Raw genomic sequence first — 24,746 nt, 5'->3', positions numbered from 1 at the left:
GGAACTGACAATCCTATAGCAAGTGTTAACAGCACAGCACCAGTGGATGAAAGGGGTGAACTGAAGAATGACAAGCACTAAGTAAACAACTTCCTGCACACAAACTCAGGTAGACTCCTGTAGTTGTGTGTTTACAGTCTTCCATCTACAATAATAATATAATGTCATTGACTGGAAGGGTAGCAACAAAGTGATGACAAGCACTAAGTAAACAACTTCCTGCACACAAAGTCAGGTAGACTCCTGTAGTTGTGTGTTTACAGTCTTCCATCCACAACAATAATATAATGTCATTGACTGGAAGGGTAGCTACAAAGTGATAGGAGGCCTAACACCTTGTAGTGCAGTAGAAACTTTATTTCACATTTCCAAATGTGAGTTTGTTATTGCAAAATGTTTCAGTTTTCATCATCTACAGTCTCTCAAATTTTTAAAATAGCATTTTGTAACACCCTGTATAAAGATGTAACAATACAATATTGTAAGAAAAACAGTTGCTTTAGTTACCTTATGATGAAATACTACTTATTCACAAATATTTAAGCATAAACTTGTGCTTTTAAAAAAAGGAAGAAGATATTTAACATAAACAGAATTTTAACAAGAGTTGATTTTATATGCAAAATTTGGTAAAATGTGACACTTAAATATTAGCTTTAAAAAACTTGACTGCATAACCATTGCAGTTACTAACATTTAACGAGATGTGACTGATTCATCATATATTTTAGTTTGGTTGGTTCCTTAGTTTGTTGTGTTATAAATTACTAAACAGATCTACTATTACTTTGTCATTTCTGTAGAACATTCAAAATGGTAATTTTACAAGAAGGTAGCTGCACTATGAAACTGAAATAATATTCTTTTATATTTGACAATACTTATTTAGCTAATTGTTGTTGTTCTTGTTGTGGTCTTCAGTCCTTAGACTGGTTTGATGCAGCTCTCCATGCTACTCTATCCTGTGCAAGGTTCTTCATCTCCCAGTACCTACTGCAACCTACATCCTTCTGATTCTGCTTAGTGCATTCGTCTCTCAGTCTCCCTCTAGGATTTTTATCTTCCACGCTGCCCTCCAATACTAAACTGGTGATCCCTTGATGCCTCAGAACATGTCCTACCAACCGATCACTTCTTCTAGTCAAGTTGTGCCACAAACTTCACTTCTCCCCAATTCTATTCAACACTTCCTCATTAGTTATGTGATCTACCCATCTAATCTTCAGCATTCTTCTGTAGCACCACATTTTGAAAGATTCTATTCTATTCTTGTCCAAAATATTTATGGTCCATGTTTCACTTCCATACATGGCTACACTCTATACAAATACTTTCAGAAACGACTTCCTGACACTTAAATCTATATTCGATGTTAACACATTTCTCTTTTTCAGAAATGCTTTCCTTGCCATTGCCAGTCTACATTTTATATCCTCTCTACTTTGACCATCATCAGTTATTTTGCTCCCCAAATAGCAAAACTCCTTTACTACTTTAAATGTCTCATTTCCTAATCTAATTCCCTCAGCATCACCTGACTTAATTCGACTTTGTTGATGTTCATCTTATATCCTTCTTTCAAGACACTATCCATTCCATTCAACTGCTCTTCCAAGTCATTTGCTGTCTCTGACAGAATTAAAATGTCATCGGCGAACCTCTACATCTACATCGATACTCCGCAAGCCACCTGACGGTGTGTGGCGGAGGGTACCCTGAGTACCTCTATCGGTTCTCCCTTCTATTCCAGTCTCGTATTGTTCGTGGAAAGAAGGATTGCCGGTATGTTTCTGTGTGGGTTCCAATCTCTCTGATTTTATCCTAATGGTCTCTTCGCGAGACATATGTAAGAGGGAGCAATATTCTGCTTGACTCCTCGGTGAAGGTATGTTCTCGAAACTTCAACAAAAGCCTGTAAAGAGCTACTGAGCGTCACTCCTGCAGAGTCTTCCACTGGAGATTATCTATCATCTCTGTAACGCTTCTGCAATTAGTAAATGATCCCATAACGAAGCGTGTTGCTCTCTGTTGGATCTTCTGTATCTCTTCTATCAACTCTACCTGGGACGGATCCCACACTGCTGAGCAGTATTCAAGCAGTGGGTGAATACGCGTACTGTAACCTACTTCCTTTGTTTTCGGATTGCACTTTCTTAGGATTCTTCTAATGAATCTCAATTTGGAATCTGCTTTACCAACGACCAACTTTATTTAATCATTCCATTTTAAGTCACTCCTAATGCGTACTCCGAGATAATTTATGGAATTAGCTGCTACCAGTTGCTGACCTGCTATTTTGTAGCTAAATGATAAGGGATCTATCTTTCTATGTATTTGCAGCACGTTACACTTGTCTACATTGAGACCTCAAAGTTTTTATTTCTTCTCCATGGATTTTAATACCTACTCCAAATTTTTCTTTTGTTTCCTTCACTGCTTGTTCAATATATAGATTCAACAACATCGGGGAGAGGCTACAACCCTGTCTCACTCCCTTCCCAACCACTGCTTCCCTTTCATGTCACTCGACTCTTATAACTGCCATCTGGTTTCTGTACAAATTGTAAATAGCCTTTCGCTCCCTGTATTTTACCCCTGCCACCTTCAGAATTTGAAAGAGAGTATTCCAGTCAACATTGTCAAAAGCTTTCTCTAAGTCTACACATACTAGAAATGTCAGTTTGCCTTTCCTTAATCTTGTTTCTAAGTCGTAGGGTCAGTATTGCCTCACGTGTTCCGATATTTCTACGGAAACCGAACTGATCTTCCCCGAGGTCGGCTTCTACTAGTTTTTCCATTTGTCTGTCAGGAATTCACGTTAGTATTTTGCAGCCGTGACTTATTAAACTGATAGTTCGGTAATTTTCACATCTGGCAACACCTGCTTCCTTTGGGATTGGAATTATTATATTCTTCTTTAAGTCTGAGGCTATTTCACCTGTCTCATTCATCTTGCTCACCAGATAGTAGAGTTTTGGCAGGACTGGCTCTCCCAAGGCTGTCAGTAGTTCTAATGGAATGTTGTCTCACAGGGCCTTGATTCAACTTAGGTCTTTCAGTGCTGTCAAACTCTTCACGTAGTATCATATCTCCCATTTCATCTTCATCTACGTCCTCTTCCATTTCCATAATATTGTCCTCAAGTACATTGCCCTTGTACAGACCTTCTATATACTCCTTCCACCTTTCTGCTTTCCTTTCCTTGATTAGAACTGGGTTTCCGTCTGAGCTCTTGATATTCATACAAGTGGTTCTCTTTTCTGCAAAGGTCTCTTTAATTTTCCTGTAGGCAATATCTACCTTACCCTTAGCGAGATTAGCCTCTACATCCTTATATTTGTCCTCTAGCCATCCTTGCTTAGCCATTTTGCACCTCCTGTTGATCTCATTTTTGAGATGTTTGTATTCCTTTTTGCCTTCTTCATTTACTGCATTTTTATATTTTCTCCTTTCATCAATTAAATTCAATATTTCTTCTGTCACCCAAAGATTTCTACTAGCCCTTGTCTTTTTACCTACTTGATCCTCTGCTGCCTTCACTATTTCATTCCTCAAAGGTGCCCATTATTCTTCTACTGTATTTCTTTCCCCCATTCCTGTCAATTGTTCCCTTATGCTCTCCCTGAAACTCTGTGCAACCTCTGGTTTAGTCAGTTTATCCAGGTCCCATCTCATTGAATTCCCACCTTTTTGCAGTTTCTTCAGTTTTAATCTACAGGTCATAACCAATAGATTGTGGTCAGAGTCCACATCTGCCCCTGGAAATGTCTTACAATTTAAAACCTGGTTCCTAAGTCTCTGTCATACCATTATATTATCTATCTGAAACCTGTCAGTATCTCCTGGCTTCTTCCATGTATGATTCTTGAAGCAAGTGTTAGCTATGATTAATTTGTTCTCTGTGCAAAATTCTACCAGGAAGCTTCCTCTTTCATTTCTTACCCCCATCCATATTCACCTACTACATTTCCTTCTCTCCCTTTTGCTACTACCGAATTCCAGTCACCCATGACTATTAACTTTTCATCTCCCTTCACTATCTGAATAATTTCTTTTATTTCATCATACATTTCTCCAATTTCTTTGTCATCTGCAGAGCTAGTTGGCATATACACTTTTACTATTGTGGTAGGCGTGGGCTTTGTGTCTATCTTGGCCACAATAATGCCTTCACTATGCTGTTTGTAGTAGCTTACTCGCATTCCTATTTTCCTATTCATTATTAAACCTACTCCTGCATTACCCCTATTTGATTTTGTGTTTATAACCTTGTAGTCACCTGACCAGCAGTCTTATTCCTCCTGCCACCGAACTTCACTAATTCCCACTATATCCAACTTTAACCTATCCACTTCCCTTTTCAAATTTTCTAACCTACCTGCCCGATTAAGGGATCTGACATTCAACACTCCAATCTGTAGAACGCCAGTTTTCTTTCTCCTGATAACAATGTCTCCATGAGTAGTCCCCGCCCGGAGATCCGAATGGGGGACTATTTTACCTCCGGAATATTTTACCCGAGAGGACGCCATCATCATTTAATCATACAGTAAAGCTGCGTGCCCCCGGGAAAAATTATGGCTGTAGTTTCCTCCTTGTTTTCAGCTGTTCGCAGTACCAGCACAGCGAGGCCGTTTTGGTTAGTGTTGCAAGGCCAGATCAGTCAATCATCCAGACTGTTGCCCCTGCAACTACTGAAAAGGCTGCTGCCCCTCTTCAGGAACCACAAGTTTGTCTGGCCTCTCAACAAATACCCCTCCATTTTGGTTGCACCTATGGTATGGCAATCTGTATTGTTGAGGCACGCAAGCCTCCCCACCAACGGCAAGGTCCATGGTCCATTTAGCTAATTATAAACTCATAAAAATGTTGTTACAAATCATTAAAAATTGTGCATTTGCTAATGGCTCTTTGTCTATATCATCAAAACTGTTATAATTCATAATATTTCCATACAACATTAAATAACAAACAATAAATGTGAAATGGTGTTATAAGATATTACAACTCTCAGTACTGTGTTTGCATAATACGTTAAAAAGTCTGTATTGTGATGATTAGAAGTTATGTGCATCATATACTCCAATATGTGAGACTCAGTCTTACATACAGAACCTACATTGATGAAGACACTTTTGTGATTCTTTCTAGGTGTGTCTGTTGAACCACTTACTATGTTTATGAACTTCCAGCATGCGCTCTAACTCTTAGTATGCACATTTTTGACATGGTTTTTGCATTTTCGGAATTACCATCTTTGACTATGTTATTGTGATTTGAAAATGGGTCGTGGCCTGAAATAGTCGTCAAATGAAAAAAAAGGAAAATTTGCAGCTTTGGCTGGTTTTTCATTGTACTTATTATGTTGTTGAAGTGTTTGTTCATCTGGCGAATCCTGATTCATGTGTGAACATCTGTTGTAGAATTTGGCACTATCACAATTTTTGTAAGGAAATCACCTGTAAGAAGTAATTCATATTTTTAATTATTTTCTTTATTCCTATCACATTTCGTTTTATTTTTACTTGTTTTGCAAAACTTGGCTAAAATTACCTCGGAAGTGTCTTATGCTCTTTTGTATGTATACATTTAATGTTAGTGGTAAGATTTTTAATTAAAGAGTAAATTAAAAAAGCATGAATCTTTTTACTTTTTTCTGTGCCCTTGAGGAACAACTCATATGGGATTTGAAGAAGGAATATTTATGTGTCAGTTCTTTGCTTGGATATGTATATTTTTGTGACGTTTTATGCTTTCCAGACAGATCTGTTGCAAATACCCTTCTTGGGTTTGCCACCGGATCGTATTGTGTAAATGTCACAATATTTCATTGCTGCAACTGCTCTACATCACCAGGCGGTGGTAGTTTCTGCAGTCACTGCTGCAAGGCATGACCTATCATAATTGTGTGGTGGCACTGAAATTTATCAGACCAGGAGCAAGCATTACATGTGCGCAGGAAGACTCTTGCAGTTGGAAGAAAGCGGTGCTCCTAGTGCCCCCTACTGGAAGCTGCAGAAAGGCCTTCCATGCATGCACTGTGGGCGATGATTGTGTTGCCAGAAGCTCCTGTGGTTGAAGGCTGTGCAGTCTTTGGGGAACTACAGCCTGTTGGCATAGGCTCTTAGTCACTTTAGAATAAATAGAACTCTTCTGGTTCCACAAAGACTGTATGGCCTACCAAAGATACGTAAGGATGGGACTCCTCTTCGCCCAATAGTGAGCAACATTGGAGCTTCAACTTATTTTCTGGCCAAACATTTTACAACGGGGTCTCTCATAGGCAAGTGTGATCACCTTATCTAGAATTCAGAGGACTTCATAGCACTCCTGAAGATACTTAAGCTATAACTATTGAGTCTTTAGGTTAGCTTTAATGTTGTATCTTTATTTGTGAAAGTACACTAAGTGATCAAAAGTATCCAGGCAGCTGGCTGAAACTGACTAAGTTCATGGTGCCCTCTATCGATAATGCTGAACCTAATATGGTGTTGGCCCGCCCTTAGCTTTGATGACAGCTTCCACTCTCACAGACATATGTTCAATAAGGTGCTGGAAGGTTTGTTGGGGAACGGCAGTCCATTCTTCATGGAGTGCTGCACTGAGGAGAGGTATCAATGTCAGGTGGTGAGGTCTGGCACAAAGTCGGCCAGTCTATTACAGGAATGTTATTGTCATGTAACCATTCCACAACAGGCCGTGCATTATGAACAGGTGCTTGATTGTGTTGAAAGATGCAGTCACCTTCCTCGAATGGCTCTTTCACAGTGGGAAGCAAGAAGGTGCTTAAGACATCAATGTAGGCCTATGCTGTGATAGTGCCACGCAAAACAGCAAGGGTTGGAGGGCCCCTCCATGGAAAACAACCACACCATAACACCACCACCTCTGAATTTTACTGTTGGCACTACACATGCTGGCAGATGGCATTCACTGGGCATTTGCCATACCCACACCCTCCCATCAGATCGCCACATTGTGTACTGTGGTTCATCACTCCATGCAATGTTTTTCCACTGTTCAATTGTCCAATGTGTACGCTCCTTACACCAAGTGAGGCATCGTTTGGAATTTATCGGCATGATGTGTGGCTTATGAGCAGCTGCTTGACTATGAAATCCAAGTTTTCTTACCTCCTGCCTATCATAGTACTTGCAGTGGATCCTGATGCACTTTTGGAATTCCTGTGTGATGGTCTGTAAAGATGTCTGCCTATTACACATTATAACCCTCTTCAACTGTGGCGGTCTCTGTCAGTCAACAGAGGAGGTCGGCCTGTACGCTTTTGTGCAGTACGTGCCCTTTTATGTTTCCACTTCACTATTACATCAGAAACAGTGGACCTAGGGATCTTTAGTAGTGTGGAAATATCGCGTACAGATGTATGACACAAGTGACACCCAATCACCTGACCACATTTGAAGTCTGCGAGTTCCGCGGAGTGCCCCAATCAGCTCTCTCATGATGTCTAATGACTACTGAGGTTGCTGAAATGGAGTACTTGGCAGTAGGTGGTAGCACAATGCACGTAATATGAAAAACATGTTTTTGGCAATGTCCAGATACTTTTGATCACATAGTGTGCCTATGCAGGATTCATTAGAGCGTATCAGCAGGCAGTTTGAGGAAGACATTGTGGCATTGTTTAAACAAGTTCTTACCTCAACTTATTTCTTATTCAGTGACCAGTATTTTGAACAAATGGACAGTGTCACCATAGGAAGTCCTCTGTCTCCCATGGTATCCAGCTACTTTATGGAAGACTTTGAGGAATCAGCACTGCAATTGGCAAGTCTCAAATCTTTGTGCTTGTGGCAGTATGTAGACGATACATTTACGGTGTGTCCCCGTAGGATAAAGACATTACCTGTGTTTCTCTGGCATCTGAACTCACAACCCAATATTCTGTTCACAATGGAAGCAGTAAAGGATGCATTTTACCTTTCCTGGACATCATAGTCAGAAGAAAAGCTGATGGTACACTGGGACACAGCACCATATGGAGGCAGGCCACAAGTTGTTATCATCCTGCACAATGTGGTAGTGTCTTACGCTTCTTGGTGCATAGAGCACATTTGATCTTAGATGCTGACAGTCTACCTGGTGAGCTACAACACTTAATAATGGTATTCCAGCAGCTTGGCCATTCTGATAGACAGCTATGTCATGCATTCCGTTCTAACCAAATTTGAAGCAGGGATGTAAATGAAGTTGCGGAGGCACCCACTGCAATGGCATTCTTGCCCTATTTTGGTGGCTTGTCTTCAGTAATAGAAAGAATCATCAAAAGGCATGACAACAAATGTGTTTTTCGGCCACCGGCAAAATTGAGGAGTTTATTGTGCTCAGTCAAAGATGACGTTGACCTTAGGAAATGTGGCATGTATAATATACGGTGCCAGTGTGGAAAATCTTATACTGGACAGACATGCCAACCGTGCAAGAATGTTGTGTCAAACACCATCGTCATACATGCCTGGGCAACCTGATAGATTAGCAGTAATGGAACATTGCTTAAAAATGGGGAATTGAATGTTTTACAAAAAGACTGAAATTTTATCCCAAGCATGATATTCCTGGTCTGATAAATTTCAATGCCATCGCATGATTATCATCAGTCATGCCTTGCAGCAGTGACAGCAGCAGCTGCCACCACCTGACGATTTTGAGCAGTTGCATTGATGAAATATTGTATGATTTACACAATACGATCTGGCAGCAAACCCAAGAAGTGTATTTGCATGTATATTTTTTGTTTTTATGATACGTTCCTCACTCTTGAGGATCTCCTCACTATGTGGCTGTGGTGCTCTAATTTAATCTAGCAGTATCAGTTTTTTATGACAAAAGTTGTTTTGTTGCTTATTTACACACAGGGTGACTTTATTCTGTGTTGACTGTTTGTAAGACAACCTTTTGTGTTTGGTTTGCTTTCTCTATCAGACATTCTTATGTTTTATCAATGATTATTGTATTGTTATCATCCTTAAAAACAATTTGGCCTCCATATGCGTGCTGTTTATGAAGTCAACAATATTTGCATGTTATTACTTTTCTGTTTTCTTGGGAAATGAGGAATGTAGTGGCAGAGGGAACACAATTCAGATGTTTGCAGTTACTTTAAATTGACACCACAAATAATTCTCTGTTATCCAAATGTATACTTATGACTGACATGTGTCATGAGGAGGGGGGGGGGGGGAGGGGGCGCAAGGGAAGAGGAGTAGTAGTTTTAATTAGGTTCATGATGTAGTGAAATAATAGTGAAATAATCAGGAGATTAACTACTCATGCAATTGTCTTGTGCAGACTTGTGGAACTCCAACATCTTCCTTGGTCAAATCATGACGTACTAAAAGTCATACAGAATGGTCGATTAAAGGAGCACATGGAACGTGTCAGCATGGAGACTGTCCCTCGTCTGTCATACCTGTTGCAGAGAGCACTAGTGCGCATCGGCCGTGAGGCACAAAGGCTCTCTCGCCCTCTTGGCATGTGCAGCAAACAAGAAGTCAGTTCTGCTCTCCGAATCACCTTATGTCCTGCACTTGCTGATTCCTGTACAAAGGTATTAACTGCAGCTTAAATGTTGCTTTATCATCATCTGATATTTTTGATAAAATATTTGTATTTCATTGTACTTTATTTAATGAACTAAGAGTATTCGAATTAGAAAAAAAAGGAATAACCATGAGGGCAATCTAAATATTGAAACGGTTTTATTTATTATTTTCATTCATTGCAGAGCTTGTGAAGCTTCAGTTGTGCACAGTTGTTCGACTTACTGTGTAACTGTATCAGTACGACAAAGTATAAGGGTTGGAACTTTAATAGTGGCAACTATTTATTTACATCTGTTACAAAATAGATACGTGTTTCAAAGTTTTACTGACCTTCAAAGTAGTCACCAGCATTGTTTATAACCCATTACGAGCGGTGTGGGAGTCGTAGGATACTCTTAGCAGTGCCAGTTGTGTTGACAGTTTGAGTGGCATGGTCTATTGCCCAACGAATTTGTAGCAGCTCTGAAGCAAATGCTGTGAATTGTTTCCTTCAGTTTAGAAATCTATGCTGTTCATTTTTGGAACACAACCTATGACCAGCTTAGAGACAGAAGCGAAGACACTTTCTGCAGGACCTGACCATCATTTTGCAGGACAATGCTCAAGCACATACAGTGCAAGCTGTTACTGATTTGTTTGACTGATGGGTCTGTTAAGTGCTATATCACCTACTGCATTTGCCTGACTGAAGCCCTCATAAGTTCAACTCTATTTCTGAACTGAAGGAAACACTTCACGCCATTCACTTCACAGCTGCTACAAATTCATTAGGCACTAGACTGCATCACTAGAACTATCAACAGAAGTGGCACTGCTAAGAGTATCCTACGACTTCCACATCGCTGGCAATGGGCTATGCACAATGCTGGTGACTGCTTTGGAGGTCAGTAAAACATTGAAACATGTATTTATTTTGTTGTTATTGTTGTTGTTGTGGTCTTCAGTCCTGAGACTGGTTTGATGCAGCTCTCCAGACTGCTCTATCCTGTGCAAGCTTCTTCATCTCCCAGTACGTACTGCAGCCTACATCCTTCTCAATCTGCTTAGTGTATTCATCTCTTGGTCTCCCTCTACAATTCTTACCCTCCACGCTGCCCTCTAATACTAAATTTGTGATCTCTTGATGCCTTAGAACATGTTCTACCAACCGATCCCTTCTTCTAGTCAAGTTGTGCCACAAACTCCTCCCCAATCCTATTCAGTAGCTCCTCATTAGTTATGCGATCTACACATCTAATCTTCAGCATTCTTCTGTAGCACCACATTTCAAAAGCTTCTATTCTCTTCTGGTCCAAACTAGTTATCGTCCATGTTTCACTTCCATACATGGCTACACTCCATACATATACTTTCAGAAACGACTTCCTGACACTTAAATCTATACTCCATGTTAACAAATTTCTCTTCTTCAGAAACGCTTTCCTTGCCATTGCCAGTCTTCATTTTATATCCTCTCTACTTCAACCACCTAAATAATTAATGGAAAATCTCATATAAAGATGTGAAACAATTACTAACAAAGAGATAGAGGGGCTGGCCAGTACTTACCTCAGCTCAGTACAGCCGATAGAGACACAAAAAACAACCGAAAATTTAAGCTCCTAGCTTTCGGAATAAATGTTCCTTCATCAGGGAGGAGAGAGGGGAAAGAAAGGGAAGAAGGGAAAGTGGATTTAGTTACTCACAACCCAGGTTATGAAGCAACAGGGAAAGGAAAACTTCAACCACCGTCAGTTATTTTGCTCCCCAAATAGCAAAACTCCTTTACTCCGTTAAGTGTCTCATTTCCTAATCTAATACCCTCAGCATGACCCGACTTAATTCGACTACATTCCATTATCATTGTTTTGCTTTTGTTGATGTTCATCTTATATCCTCCTTTCAAGACACTATCCATTCCGTTCAACTGCTCTTCCAAGTCCTTTGTTGTCTCTAACAGAATTACAATGTCATCGGCGAACCTTAAAGTTTTTATTTCTTCTCCATGGATTTTAATACCTACTCCAATTTTTTCTTTTGTTTCCTTTACTGCTTGCTCAATATACAGGTTGAACAACATCGAGGAGAGGCTACAACCCTGTCTCACTCCCTTCCCAACCACTGCTTCCCTTTCATGTCCCTTAACTCTTATAACTGCCATCTTGTTTCTGTACAAATTGTAAATAGCCTTTTGCTCCCTGTATTTTACCCCTGCCACCTTCAGAATTTGAAAGAGAGTATTCCAGTCAACATTGTCAAAAGCTTTCTCTAAGTCTACAAATGGTAGAAACATAGGTTTGTCTTTTCTTAATCTAGCTTCTAAAATAAGTCATAGGGTCAGTATTGCCTCACGTGTTCCCATATTTCTATGGAATCCAAACTGATCCTCCTCAAGGACGGCTTCTACCACTTTTTCCATTCGTCTGTAAAGAATTCGCATTAGTATTTTGCAGCTATGATCTATTAAACTGATAGTTCGGTAATTTTCACATCTGTAAACGCCTGCTTTCTTTGGGATTGTAATTATTATATTCTTCTTGAAGTCTGAGGGTATTTCGCCTGTCTCATACATCTTGCTCACCAGATGGTAGAGTTCTACATCTACATCTACATTCATACTCCGCAAGCGACCTGACGGTGTGCTGCAGAGGGTACCCTGAGTACCTCTATCGATTCTCCCCTCTGTCCCAGTCTTATATTGTTCATTGAAAGAAGGATTGTCGGTGTGATTCTGTGTGGGCTCTAATCTCTCTGATTCTATCCTCATGGTCTCTTCGCAAGATATACGTAGGAGGGAGCAATATACTGCTTGACTCTTCGGTGAAGGCATGTTCTCGAAACTTTAACAAAAGCCCGTACCGAGCTACTGATCGTCTCTCCTGCAGAGTCTTCCACTGGAGTTTATCTATCATCTCTGTAACACTTTTGCAATTACTAAATGATCCTGTAACGTAGCGCTCTGCTCTCCGTTGGATCTTCTCTATCTCTTCTATCAACCCTATCTGGTACGGATAGCAGTGGGCGAACAAGTGTACTATAACCTACTTCCTTTGTCAGGACTGGCTCTCCCAAGGCAGTCAGTAGTTCTAATGGGATGTTAACTACTCCTGGGGCCTTGTTTCGACTCAGGTCTTTCAGTGCTCTGTCAAACTCTTCACGCAGTATCATATCTCTCATTTCATCTTCATCTATATCCTCTTCCATTTCCATAATATTGTCCTCAAGTACATCGCCCTTGTATAGACCCTCTATATACTCCTTCCACCTTCCTGCTTTTCCTTCTTTGCTTAAAACTGGGTTTCCATCTGAGCTCTTGATGTTCATACAAGTGGTTCTCTTTTCTCCAAAGGTCTCTTTAATTTTCCTGTAGGCAGTATCTATCTTACCTCTAGTGATATAAGCCTCTACATCCTTACATTTGTCCTCTAGCCATGCCTGCTTAGCCATTTTGCACTTCCTGTTGATCTCATTTTTGAGACATTTGTGTTCTTTTTTGCTTGCTTCATTTACTGCATTTTTATATTTTCTCCTTGTGTCAATTAAATTCAATATTTCCTCTGTCACCCAAGGATTTCTATTAGCCCTCATCTTTTTACCTTCTGATCCTCTGCTGCCTTCACTACTTCATTCCTCAAAGCTACCCATTCTTCTTCTACTGTAATTTTTTCCCATTCTTGTCAATTGTTTCCTTATGCTCTCCCTGAAACTCTATACAACCTCTGGTTTAGTCTGTTTATCCAGGTCCCATCTCATTAAATTCCCACCTTTTTGCAGTTTCTTCAGTTTTAATATACAGTTCATACATAACCAATAGATTGTGGTCAGAGTCCACATCTGCCCTTGGAAATGTCTTACAGTTTAAAACCTGATTCCTAAATCTCTGTCGTACCATTATATTATCTATCTGAAATCTGCCAGTCTCTCCAGGCTTCTTCCATGTGTACAGTCTTCTTTTATGATTCTTGAACCAAGTGTTAGCTATGATTAAGTTGTGCTCTGTGCAAAATTCCACCAGGCGGCTTCCTCTTTCATTTCTTACCCCCAATCCATATTCACCTACTACGTTTCCTTCTCTCCCTTTTCCTACTACCGAATTCCAGTAACCCATGACTATTAAATTTTCGTCTCCCTTCACTATGTGAATAATTTCTTTTATTTCATCATATATTTCTTCAATTTCTCCATCATCTGCAGAGCTAGTTGGCATATAGACTTGTACTACTGTCGTAGGTGTGGCTTCATGTCTATCTTGGCCACAACAATGCGTTTGCTGTGCTGTTTGTAACAGCTTACCTGCATTCCTATTGTTTTAATAATTATTAAACCTACTCCTGCATTACCCCTATTTGATTTTGTATTTATAACCCTGTATTCACCTGACCAAAAGTCTTGTTTCTCCTGCCACCGAACTTCACCAATTCCCACTATATCCAACTGTAACCTATCTATTTCCCTTTTTAAATTTTCTAACCTACCTGCCCAATCAAGGGATCTGACATTCCACGCTCCGATCCGTTGAACACCAGTTTTCTTTCTCCTGATAACGACATCCTCTTGAGTAGTCCCCGCCCGGAGATCCGAATGGGGGACTATTTTACCTCTGGAATATTTTACCCAAGAGGACGCCATCATCATTTATCCAATACAGTGAAGCTGCATGCCCTCGGGAAAAATTACGACTGTAGTTTCCCCTTGCTTTCAGCTGTTTACAGTACCAGCACAGCAAAGCTGTTTTGGTTATCGTTACAAGGCCAGATCAGTCAGTCATCCAGACTGTTGCCCCTGCAACTACTGAAAAGGCTGCTGCCCCTCTTCAGGAACCATACGTTTGTCTGGCCTCTCAACAGGTACCCCGCCGTTGTGGTTGCACCTACGGTACGGCTATCTGTATTGTTGAGGCACGCAAGCCTCCCCACCAACAGCAAGCTCTGTGGTCTATGGTTCATTTGTATGGGATGTAAATAAATAGTTGCCACTATTAAAGTTCCAACCACCATATGAGTAACCATTGAGAGATGCTGCTGGTGCTGATTATCTGTTAGTTTTACAACCATCTATGACATATGATTTGTCATAATTATCATGATTTCTTGTATTATAAATTAGAAATGTATAAATTCAGAATGCACAGTTCAATTACTCAAATGTAGCATGCTATAAACATGTGATTGGCAGAGAAGATTAGACCTCAAACTGCACAGTACAGAACTACAACATATTGTCACTGGGCACTGTAATTGATTTTCGCATCATAACATTGGATGGTTTGTGGCATTGACTGTTACTGTATTTACAGTAGCCTAACAATAGCAGCATTCAGTAGGTTCCTGGGCACAGTGAACACCATGTTTGGAATCACCACCCTTTAGCTAACTTGTGAATTGGAAGAACAGATCTGTCTATATTAAAATTGTTTCTCATCTCCTCCCACTAAGAAACTTGGTACATTCAACCAATTAAAATTATGATTAAGAATCCAAATTACTTTGTTTTATTTTTACAGTACAATGCCAGTAATCCAGTGCACTCCTAATAGTAATCAGTCCCTTGGAACTAAGACCCTCATCACAGCTTCTAGTTCTAAAAGTTTGAACAAAACTATACCTATACAAACATTTATGTACTGGAACATTAAATTATTACTGTACTGCTCAATACTATTTATGCTTACACTTGCTAAATTTTATCAATAAACTTTGAGAACAGCTGCTGCCTCCTCAGGTATATTAATTCGCTGGTATGTAGTGTGTATTGTTAGCTGCAGATGTATGTGATTATACCGATAGTTTTCAAAGCAATTAACTATCCATATATGTAAATACTGAATTCTGTTTGCACAACAGTTTCCAGAATTGTTCTATATAATGTAATACCTTAAAACAAAAATTTTAGCTGCTGGTGATTTATTAGGGGTTCCATAAAGATTCTCTAGTGATACACATGGCAGAAAAGTTTTGTAACAACAGCTATCAATTTGGTGACACATTGAATCCCATTGTTTCTGTGATTTGCTTGGACTGAAGAGAAAAGAGTACACTGAGGGCCATGGGGAGCAGCAACCAACCTGTCATCTACATTTTACATTTCCACCATTGAGTGCATTACCTGCTGGCAATGCCATCGGTCTTGCAATTATGATAACGATGTGTACAGCTAATGCATACAGCATATCAATAAAGTGTGTGACTTGGGCAGCCAATGTTAATTAAAAACTGGAGACTTTTCCTAGGTACTTTCCACAACATGGAGAGGCCCTAGTAACCATATTATGTCCTAAAAAAAAGGAAAACCTCATCTTTTAACTGATATAAAATCTAGTCACAGATTCAGATACAAGGATAAATGACAAATTCAGTGACCATAATCACTGGTCGATTGTCTGCATATTAATTGAGTTGGAAAACTTAATATGCAAATTTCTTATATAAAATCAATTTTGCTCGAGATTGTGAGCCGACTGATGTGTTGCTAATTATAGAACCATTGGATGAGTAGTTTGGATACCTGTGAAGCATATTGCTGAAAAAAGTTCTTCATAGTGTGGACAATTAAAGGAAAAAAAAGCTTTTTTTCAGATTTGGCTCATAGTGCAGAGGAGGACCATTTTTCTGTGCATCCTTCAGTGGGGTCGCTTTAAAATAGTCAACCCAAGAACCTGGAAGTCACCTCCACTCCACTGCAAAAAAAGCTGTGGGAGAGGCCAGCACAGTCTTCCCTGTAAGGCTGGCTGTGTGAACTATGTTTTAGTGCTGGAGGCATACCATCTAGACATACTGTCCAGCCCCACTGTCATGCACTCTGTCATGTCACCCATTTGGTTTTGAATGGTTTGTGAAGATTGATGCTGAATTCTGCCACCATGTCAGATAGCAGAATGTTCTAACCTCTGTCACCTTGGGCAGATCTACAAAGAATAATCAAGATAGCAATCTAGTCACATTGTGAGAGGATGTGCTCGACTACCACAGTCACTTTAAATTCAGTGCGTAAGCAGTCTGCTTCACAAGCAGACCACAGACTGTGCGCCGACACTACTTCAGTAAGAATGCCGTACATGTCGTCCTTTACACTCAAACCTAGTGGTCAATCAATACCTCCTTTCATTTTCTCAGAGCAGTTTCCCACAATTTTCACCATTTAGAACACTCTAGGGACTGGAAAAATTTGTCATTCATCTTTTGTATCCTTCTTTTATAAATTCAGAATCCTGCGGAGGACAGGCAATTACTACAGACAAATCTGGCCTTGCGGAGTGGCATTTTTACACTCTGTAAAGGTTGCCACAAATTTCTTTTGTTTTTATGGTTTTAATAAGTTTAAAAATTAATTGACTTTCTGCCGCTCTGCTATTTGTTGTGGCCTTTCCTCTGTATCTAATTCTGCAAGAACTTTCTGGCTGACACATTTGCAGTAGATTCCAGTCTTTGAGGCTGCCATGGTCAAGGGTAAGCTATTATTTATCTGGAGACAATGGGAGAAAGTTGCAGTTGGGGAAGCAGGTATGATAATCACCATCAATACTATTCCACCATTTCATTTTGCTGTCTGCTTAATATGATTCAGTGGAGTCAGACAAACCTAACCTTTGTTCAATACTTGCCTCTTCAGTTGCTGACTCACTGGGAAAGCACTTTTAAGCTACCCAAGGTTATATAAAACACTGTCACGATCAACCTTTAATGGTTCACCTGAAGATGATTGGTAGGTGCCCAGATGTATGGTAATAGACAATGATCTGCTGCACTTCTGGAACATTGAGCTTTCCTGCTCTCTCTCTCTCTCTCTCTCTCTCTCTCTCTCTCTCTCTCTCTCTCTCTCTCTCTTGCAACAACAGTTACGGGTTGGAACCCACAAACTTGTCTATACATTGTAAATGAAAAATGCAATATTATGTATGTTTTACAGATTTAATTTATTTTATTAATCAGTTTTTGGCTTAGGCTGTGTTTACAGTGACAATGACCAGGACTAGCAGACATTGCCACCAGAGATCACCCGATTACATTAGCCAACAGACGTACAGACGTACAGACGTTGCACCTGATCTCCTTCATCAATTTTCGGAGGGATCAAGGAGGTTAAGTTAGATTAGAGCCTATTCTATCAAGGAGGTTAGAATCTATTTTAACCTTCTTAAGTGGGGTGGATGCCACACGCCTCTTCCTGCTTGAAGGAGAGTGCTGCATTGCAGCTTTTGCTCTTAAAAAATAGATGCCACGTATGTGAATGAGCTGTGTCTGTCTCAAAAGAACATGGTGAGTGCAGTACACTCTTCCCTCAGTTATTCAAATAACCAGACAAGTTTTATGGTATATATGTGATGAACATAGAAATGTTGTGTTACATACTAAAGGCAATTTGTGGTGACATTGAAAAGCAAAATTTCAAACATTCTGCAAAACTTCAATTAAATTCAGCAAAACAGATATGTGTGAATTAACCTTCAATGACTCTTCTTCAGCATAGGTGTGAGAGACAAACATAAATTTTAGAATAAGATAGTCTGAATCATTAAAGCACTGAACAGTGGAAACTCATGCACCACATTTGCAAACCACCTTATGTAACAGAATCACCACTCTACTGGCATAAAAACACCAGCAAGCAATAATAATTCTTCTTAGACAGCTAATGCCCACCCATATCTCCCAAAGTAAAACTACTACAGTACCGTCAGGCACCAAAACTGACACATGCCGCCTTTCTCCCATGAATCCATCCTTTTTAGATTTAGAGCAGAAATTTCTGGTACAGTTTTGTTTGTATTGTAGATGATGTACTGCATAAAATATAGACATAGACTGAAATATCAAGACACCCACAGAACATGCATAATGTAACATAAGATAACATTAAATAAATTATTATTTTGTCTTTAAGTTGTTCAAAGCTTGTGTATTCCAATAAAGTGGCGATTTGGGGCTATAATGTGGAGACATATTCCTGTTATTATCTTTCTTATTCTCAGGAAGCCACAGACTCCTATTTATTTTGGACTAAACTTAAAAATTTCTCACAATTCGTGCTTTTCATGTAGGACCTACTGCCATCTGGCGTCTGTATGTATGGACATTGATTGGATACAATGATACTGCACACATACTGGTGTATTGATTTGAAAAGATCAGTAGTCTTTGGCCAATGTCACTCATAGGTAGAATCTCCCAAAGTCAGAACCACTTTGATCATTGGCTTACAAGGCCCTCTTCAGACATTAGCTGACCATCGTTGTCAAGGAAAGTAAAACATTTTGTCAAGGAAAGTACAACATTCAGGAACAACACCGAAAAAGATATTATTCTTCAGTGTTGTTCCCAAATATTGTACCTTCTTTGACATTGCATCCATAGTTCTTCTGTATCAATAAGAGATAGTCATATAATGGAAACTCCAGATAGAAATATCAGCAGTGTAGGAAAAGAGAGATTGCTGCTTACCGTAAAGAAGATATGTCAAGCTGCAGACAGACACAATTAAAAGACTCTTACATGAAGTTTTCATCCACAGCCTTCATCAGTAAAAGAGAAACACACACCATTCACACACACACAAGCAAACACACATCAAGCACACACTACTGCCAGCTGCAGCATCTCAGGCCAGGTGTCTGTCTCTCTTTTACTGATGAAGGCTGTAGTTGAAAGCTGTATGTCAGTGTCTTTTAATTGTGCCTATCTGCAACTTGACTTGTCTTCTTTATGGTAAACATCAATTTTTTCCCTACATTTTCAATAAGAGATAGTACTTCCACCTTCAAAGCTACAGGAACTTTGATTTCATGGATAGGACAGAATATTAACAATTCTATAAAATTCATCAGAGGTGTACCTGTTCTCACCTCCTTCCCCCTCCCCCCAGGCCTTCCACCAACACCAAGAAGTCGCCACAATAGAGCACCTCCCTTGGCACCTAATATCACCCTGGATTGGAACAACTGAAGCACAGCCTGTGCCAGGGCTTTGATTATCTTTCAACTTATCCTATAATCAGGGACATCCTACCCAAGATCCTTCTCACCCCTCCTAAAATGGTGTCCCGTCGCCCATCCAACCTACACAACACCGTGATCCATCTCTATGCCGCTCCTGCTCCCAACCATTGCCAAAGGGGTCATAGCTTGCCTCCTACTCCAGACCTGTCACAGGCTTGTCCATCCCATCAGAGGGCGGACCACCTGTGAAAGCAACCATCTCATATATCAACTCTGCTTCAAACACTACACAGCATTTTATGTTGATACGTCTACCAACCAGCTATTCACTAAAATGAATGACCACTGCCAAACTGTTGCCAAGAACATCTTGTAGCACAGCATGCAGTTGAGCACAACATTCTCAATTTCAGTGGCTGTTTCACAACCCGGCCCATCTGGATCCTTCCTTCCACTGCCAGATTTTCTGGACTATGTACATGGGAGTTATCCTTACAACACATCTCTGCTCTCCTAATCATCCTGGCCTCAGTTCAGGTAACCAACTGTCCCTGCACATTCCACCCTATAGTTTCCCCTCTCTCCATCCCAACAGTACCTCCCAATTTACGTCTCCAAATCAGTTTAATGTGCACCACTCCCCTGCCAGCCCACACAATCGTGCATCATGACATGCCTAGCCCATATACCTGCAACTCCTCCCTCTCACATTCCTAGATAGTAAAATGAATGCTTCCCTCCAAGCTGCTAGCTACACTGGTTCTCCCCCAGTCCCTCTCCTTGCCTCCTACCTCTCTCCCCCTGTACCCATTCCACCTGCTCCACAACCAGTCCACCTGCTGAGAAACAAAGATTGGCACTGTTAGTCCAATAGGTATCACATAGGGGCAGAGGCATGTATATGTGCGCTTGTGTTTTCTGTCTCTATTTTACTCTAGTTCGTCTAAGGATAACTCCGAAAGCTAGAAAGTTTTCTTTCTTGTGTGTGTGCCTATCAACAGTGCCTTTTGATATCTCAGTGGTTCTGCTTTTCTACAAGTGGTTTCCTTTAATCCTAAGATATTTATAATGCCTATTTCAACTGCAAAATGTGAACCAGTAATAAATTTCAGCTGTAATCAAATATTTGACAAAGCAACATAATGCAAGCAATCATTGCTAAATTCTTAAGTAACATGTTTTTAAATTTTAGTTAGACGATAAATGAAAATGGCTAATTAAAGTTATTATAACAAATGCTTCAGTGTTCAAAGATATGAAATACTTCATAATAAATTATTCACACCATATAAATAACAGGCTTGTCTGCGCGCTGCTGCTATGTTTGCTGTATCTGGTGATTCACAACTCAAGCAGAGCAAGTCATGCCGAGCCGGTCTGCAGTTATCTGTTGGCAAATTTCAGCGCTGGATGGCTGATGTGAGACTGGGAAAATTTATCCATGAGTAAGTTTTAAACTTATGTGCAAATATTCTATCTGACAAAGGTACTGTGAAAATAATTTTTGTGAATGCACATAAGAAATTAAGAAATGGAAGTATGAATCAGCTTCTTAACAAATATGTTGTCTTTTAATTGAGTGTATTGCGTGGATTATGTTGGTGCTAAATTTTTACTTTTATATGTGAATGTTCTTCTGTTTCCACTTTCTAATGTTCACAATGGTAGATTCATCAGTGAAATGCAGATTCAATTATGTTTGCTGCTCATGTTAATGACCAAGTGGAGAATATCAATAGTAACTTGAGACTTTTTACAGATGATACATTTATCTGTAACAGTTTTCAAAAAGCTTCACATATATCAAGACAGATTTTTATAAGATTTCAGACAGGTATAAAGGTTGTCAATTTGCAACATACAATAATGTAAAGTCATACATTTTGCAAAGCGTAGAAATGTAGCAACCTGTGACTACATTATCATGGAGTCACAAATGGAATCAATCATCTCAAATGAGTAACTGGATGTGACAATATGTGGGTATATGAAATGGAATGATCACATAGGCTTAATCATAGGTAAGGTAGGTAATAGACTTTGGTTCATTGGTAGAATATTGTAAAAATGCAGTCAGTTTATGAAGGAGACTGCTCAAGTGTGTAGGATCCATACCAAACAGGACTAACAGGAAATACTGAATGTGTACAAATAAGGGTGGTATGAATGATTATAGCTTTGTTTGACCCATGGGAGAGTTTGATGGGAATGTTAAAATAGCTGAACTGGCATACTCTTAAAGACAGATGCAAACCATCCCACAAAACCTTATTAAATTTCAAGAACCTTTATTAACTGAAGAATGTAGATATATTCTTCAGCACCCTAGAAATCACCACTGTAAGGCCTGTGAAGACAAAATTAGATAATTATAGCATGCACAGAGGCATTTAGGCAGTTACTCTTTCCACACTCTATATACAATTGTAACATGAAGAAACCCTAACATTTCTACCAGTAGTACCCTCTGCCATGCACTTCACAGTAGTTTATGAAGTATGCATGTAGATTTAAAAGTAAAGGTTGATTTACATGTGTGTGTGTGTGTGTGTGTGTGTGTGTGTGTGTGTGTGTGTGCGCGTGTGCGCATGTATGTGCACATTGTGCTTGTGTGAGTGGGTGCGCACGCGCTCTACACAAAACACAAAAAAGTTGTATCTTATGACCACAGTAGCAATGCAATGCAAATGAGTCAACTCACACAAATGTTGTTGTTGTTGTTGTTGTCTTCAATCCTGAGACTGATTTGATGCAGCTCTCACAAATAACTTGATGTAAAAAATTGTGGCAATGTAAATGGAATGATCACATAAACAAAATCATGAGTAAAGCAAGTGGCAGGCTTTGGATTATTAGGGGGATACTCTGGAAATCTAGTCAGTATATAGAGGAGGCTGCATCCTACCTTAGCATTGTTCAAGTGCCTGGTACACATATCAAATAGGACGAACAAGAGATACTGAATATATACAAATAAGACCACAGGTTTGCTTGACTCACGTTGGAGTATCACGGAAATTCTGAAAACCTTGAATTGGCAGAACTTGAAGTTAGATGCCTGGTATCCCACAAAAGCCTCTTTAGAAAGTTTTGAGTATCTTAAGTGAGGAATCTAGGAATATACTAGAGCCCCATGTGTGTCATCCCCATAGGGACTACAAAGTTAAACTATTTACAGTCTGCACAGAGGCATTTAAACCTCTGTCTTCTGACACTCCATGCCCAAATGCAATGGGAGGAAACCTTAAAATGTGGCACTATGTCAGGTATCTTCTGCCATGAAATCTGGCATGCCCTTGACTGTGGTTTCAGGTTATCTACATAAATGCGGATGTCAATATTGGTGCAAATTATATGAAGATAATAATGTAGATGGTATGAAACAAGCCTGACATACAGAGAAGTGGCTGTATAAATAATTAGAAGTATGGGGTGTTCGTAATTGGTACAAGCATGGGCTAAAGAGCATATCTAGAAGAGCAATGTTACATATGTATGCAAGACGCCTTTGAAGGAATGGTCAGTATATCACAAGGCAACTTAAACTGTCATTTATAGCAAAGTATGTTCATATGACCAGGTACTTTGTTTTTGAAGTGTTTGTGAACCAGAAGGTTGTAAATGTTTATTTATATTATACAACTGGTTTTGTTGTCTTATTTATTTCCTTGTGTTTTTTATTGACGTTTTTATGTGTCAAATTATAAATTTACAACAGTTTATAAGATATTTTCAGCAGTTCACAGTATGATTACCACATACTGAAATCAATCTTAAACAGCTGATAATTAGTTTTCAAACAGTGGAATATTAACATCAGAGCATATTTTTGTACGCCCAAGAGGACGTGTCGTTTCTTGTCTTTGTGTGCACTGAGATGACAAAAGTCATGGGACAGTGATATGCAGATCTACTGATGGTGGTAGGATTCTGTTCACAAGGTATAAAAGGGCAGTGCCTTGGTGAAACTATCATTTGTGGTCAGATGCTTCAGGTGAAAAGATTTCCAACGTGATTATAGCTGCATGAATGTGGGATGGTAGTTGGAGCTAGACACATAGGACATTCCATCTCAGAAATTGTTAGAGAATTGACATTGTGAAGAGTGTGCCAAGAATACCAAATTTCAGGCATTACCCATCATCATGGGCAACAGAGTTGTCAGTGGCCTACACTTAATGACTGAGAGCAACAGTGTTTGTGTAGAATTGTCAGTGCTAACAGGAAAGCGTCACTGCATGAAATAGCCACAGAAATTCCTGTGGGGCATATGATGAACATATTGATTAACACAGTGTACCAAAATTTGGTGTTCAGGGGCTATGGCAGCTGAAGAGTGATGTGAGTGCTTTTGCTAACAGCGTGACATCACCTTCAGAGTCACTCCTGGGCTCATGCTGATATCAGTTGGACCCTAGATGACTGGAAAACTGTGGCCTGGCCAGGTGAGTACCAATTCCAGCTGGTGAGAGCTGATGGTAGGGTTCAAGTGTGGTGCAGACTCCACAAAGCCATGGGTCCAAGTTGTCAACTAGGTACTGTACTGGCTGGTGGTGACACCATAATTGTGTGGGCTGTGTTTACATGGAATGGACCAGGTCCTCTGGTCCAATTGAAGCATTCATTGACTGGAATTGGTTTTGTTTGGCTATTTGGAGACCATTTGCAGGTATTCATGAACATCAAGTTCCCGAAAAACGAAGGAATTTTATGGATAACAAGCATCATGTCACTGGACCTCAATTGCTCACAGTTGCTTTGAAGAACATACTGGACAATTCAAGCGAATGATTTGGCCACCCAGATCTCCCAATATGAATTTCCTCAAACATTTGTGGGACATAATCGAGAGGTCAGTTCATGCACAAAATCCTGCACCATCAAGAGTTTCGCAATTACAGACAGCAATAGAGGCAGCATGGCTCAGTATCCCTGCACATGTCTTCCAATGACTTGTTGAGTCCATGCCACAGTGAGCTGCTGCACTACACCAGGCAAAAGGTGGTCCGCCAAGATATTAGGAGGTAACCCGTGAGATTTATCACCTCAGTGTATATCAGTGTTGCTTAATGGGAGCAGCAGTATTCATGATGCAGCTTATGTTTCATCTGAGACATCTAACTTTTCTCATGTACACTCTCATCATCATCCAACACCATAAATAAAAAAAAAAACTAAGTTTTAGGTCTGGAAATCTTGGTCTTCAGACAATCGTACCAGGTTTAGTAATCCACTTATTACAAAAACTGTAGTTAACGTGTTTCCTCACATGT

At 39.8% G+C, this 24,746-nt stretch overlaps 1 protein-coding gene across 4 annotated transcripts in view; it reads left to right on the top strand.

Moving 5' to 3' along the window:
• The window catches only part of LOC126354385 (ankyrin repeat and BTB/POZ domain-containing protein 2), a 592,792-nt gene that overhangs the window by 429,976 nt on the left and 138,070 nt on the right, over positions 1-24,746 (top strand). For all 4 annotated transcript variants that reach the window (XM_050003989.1, XM_050003988.1, XM_050003986.1 and 1 more), the window contains 2 exons: positions 9,310-9,568; positions 20,773-20,918. In XM_050003989.1, coding sequence (XP_049859946.1) covers positions 9,310-9,568; positions 20,773-20,918 — 405 coding nt within the window. The remainder of the gene's footprint in view (positions 1-9,309; positions 9,569-20,772; positions 20,919-24,746) is intronic.

This window comes from Schistocerca gregaria, chromosome 3 (genome assembly GCF_023897955.1).
Source record: "Schistocerca gregaria isolate iqSchGreg1 chromosome 3, iqSchGreg1.2, whole genome shotgun sequence".
NCBI lineage: Eukaryota > Metazoa > Arthropoda > Insecta > Orthoptera > Acrididae > Schistocerca > Schistocerca gregaria.
This window is presented reverse-complemented; position numbering and strand designations above follow the sequence as displayed.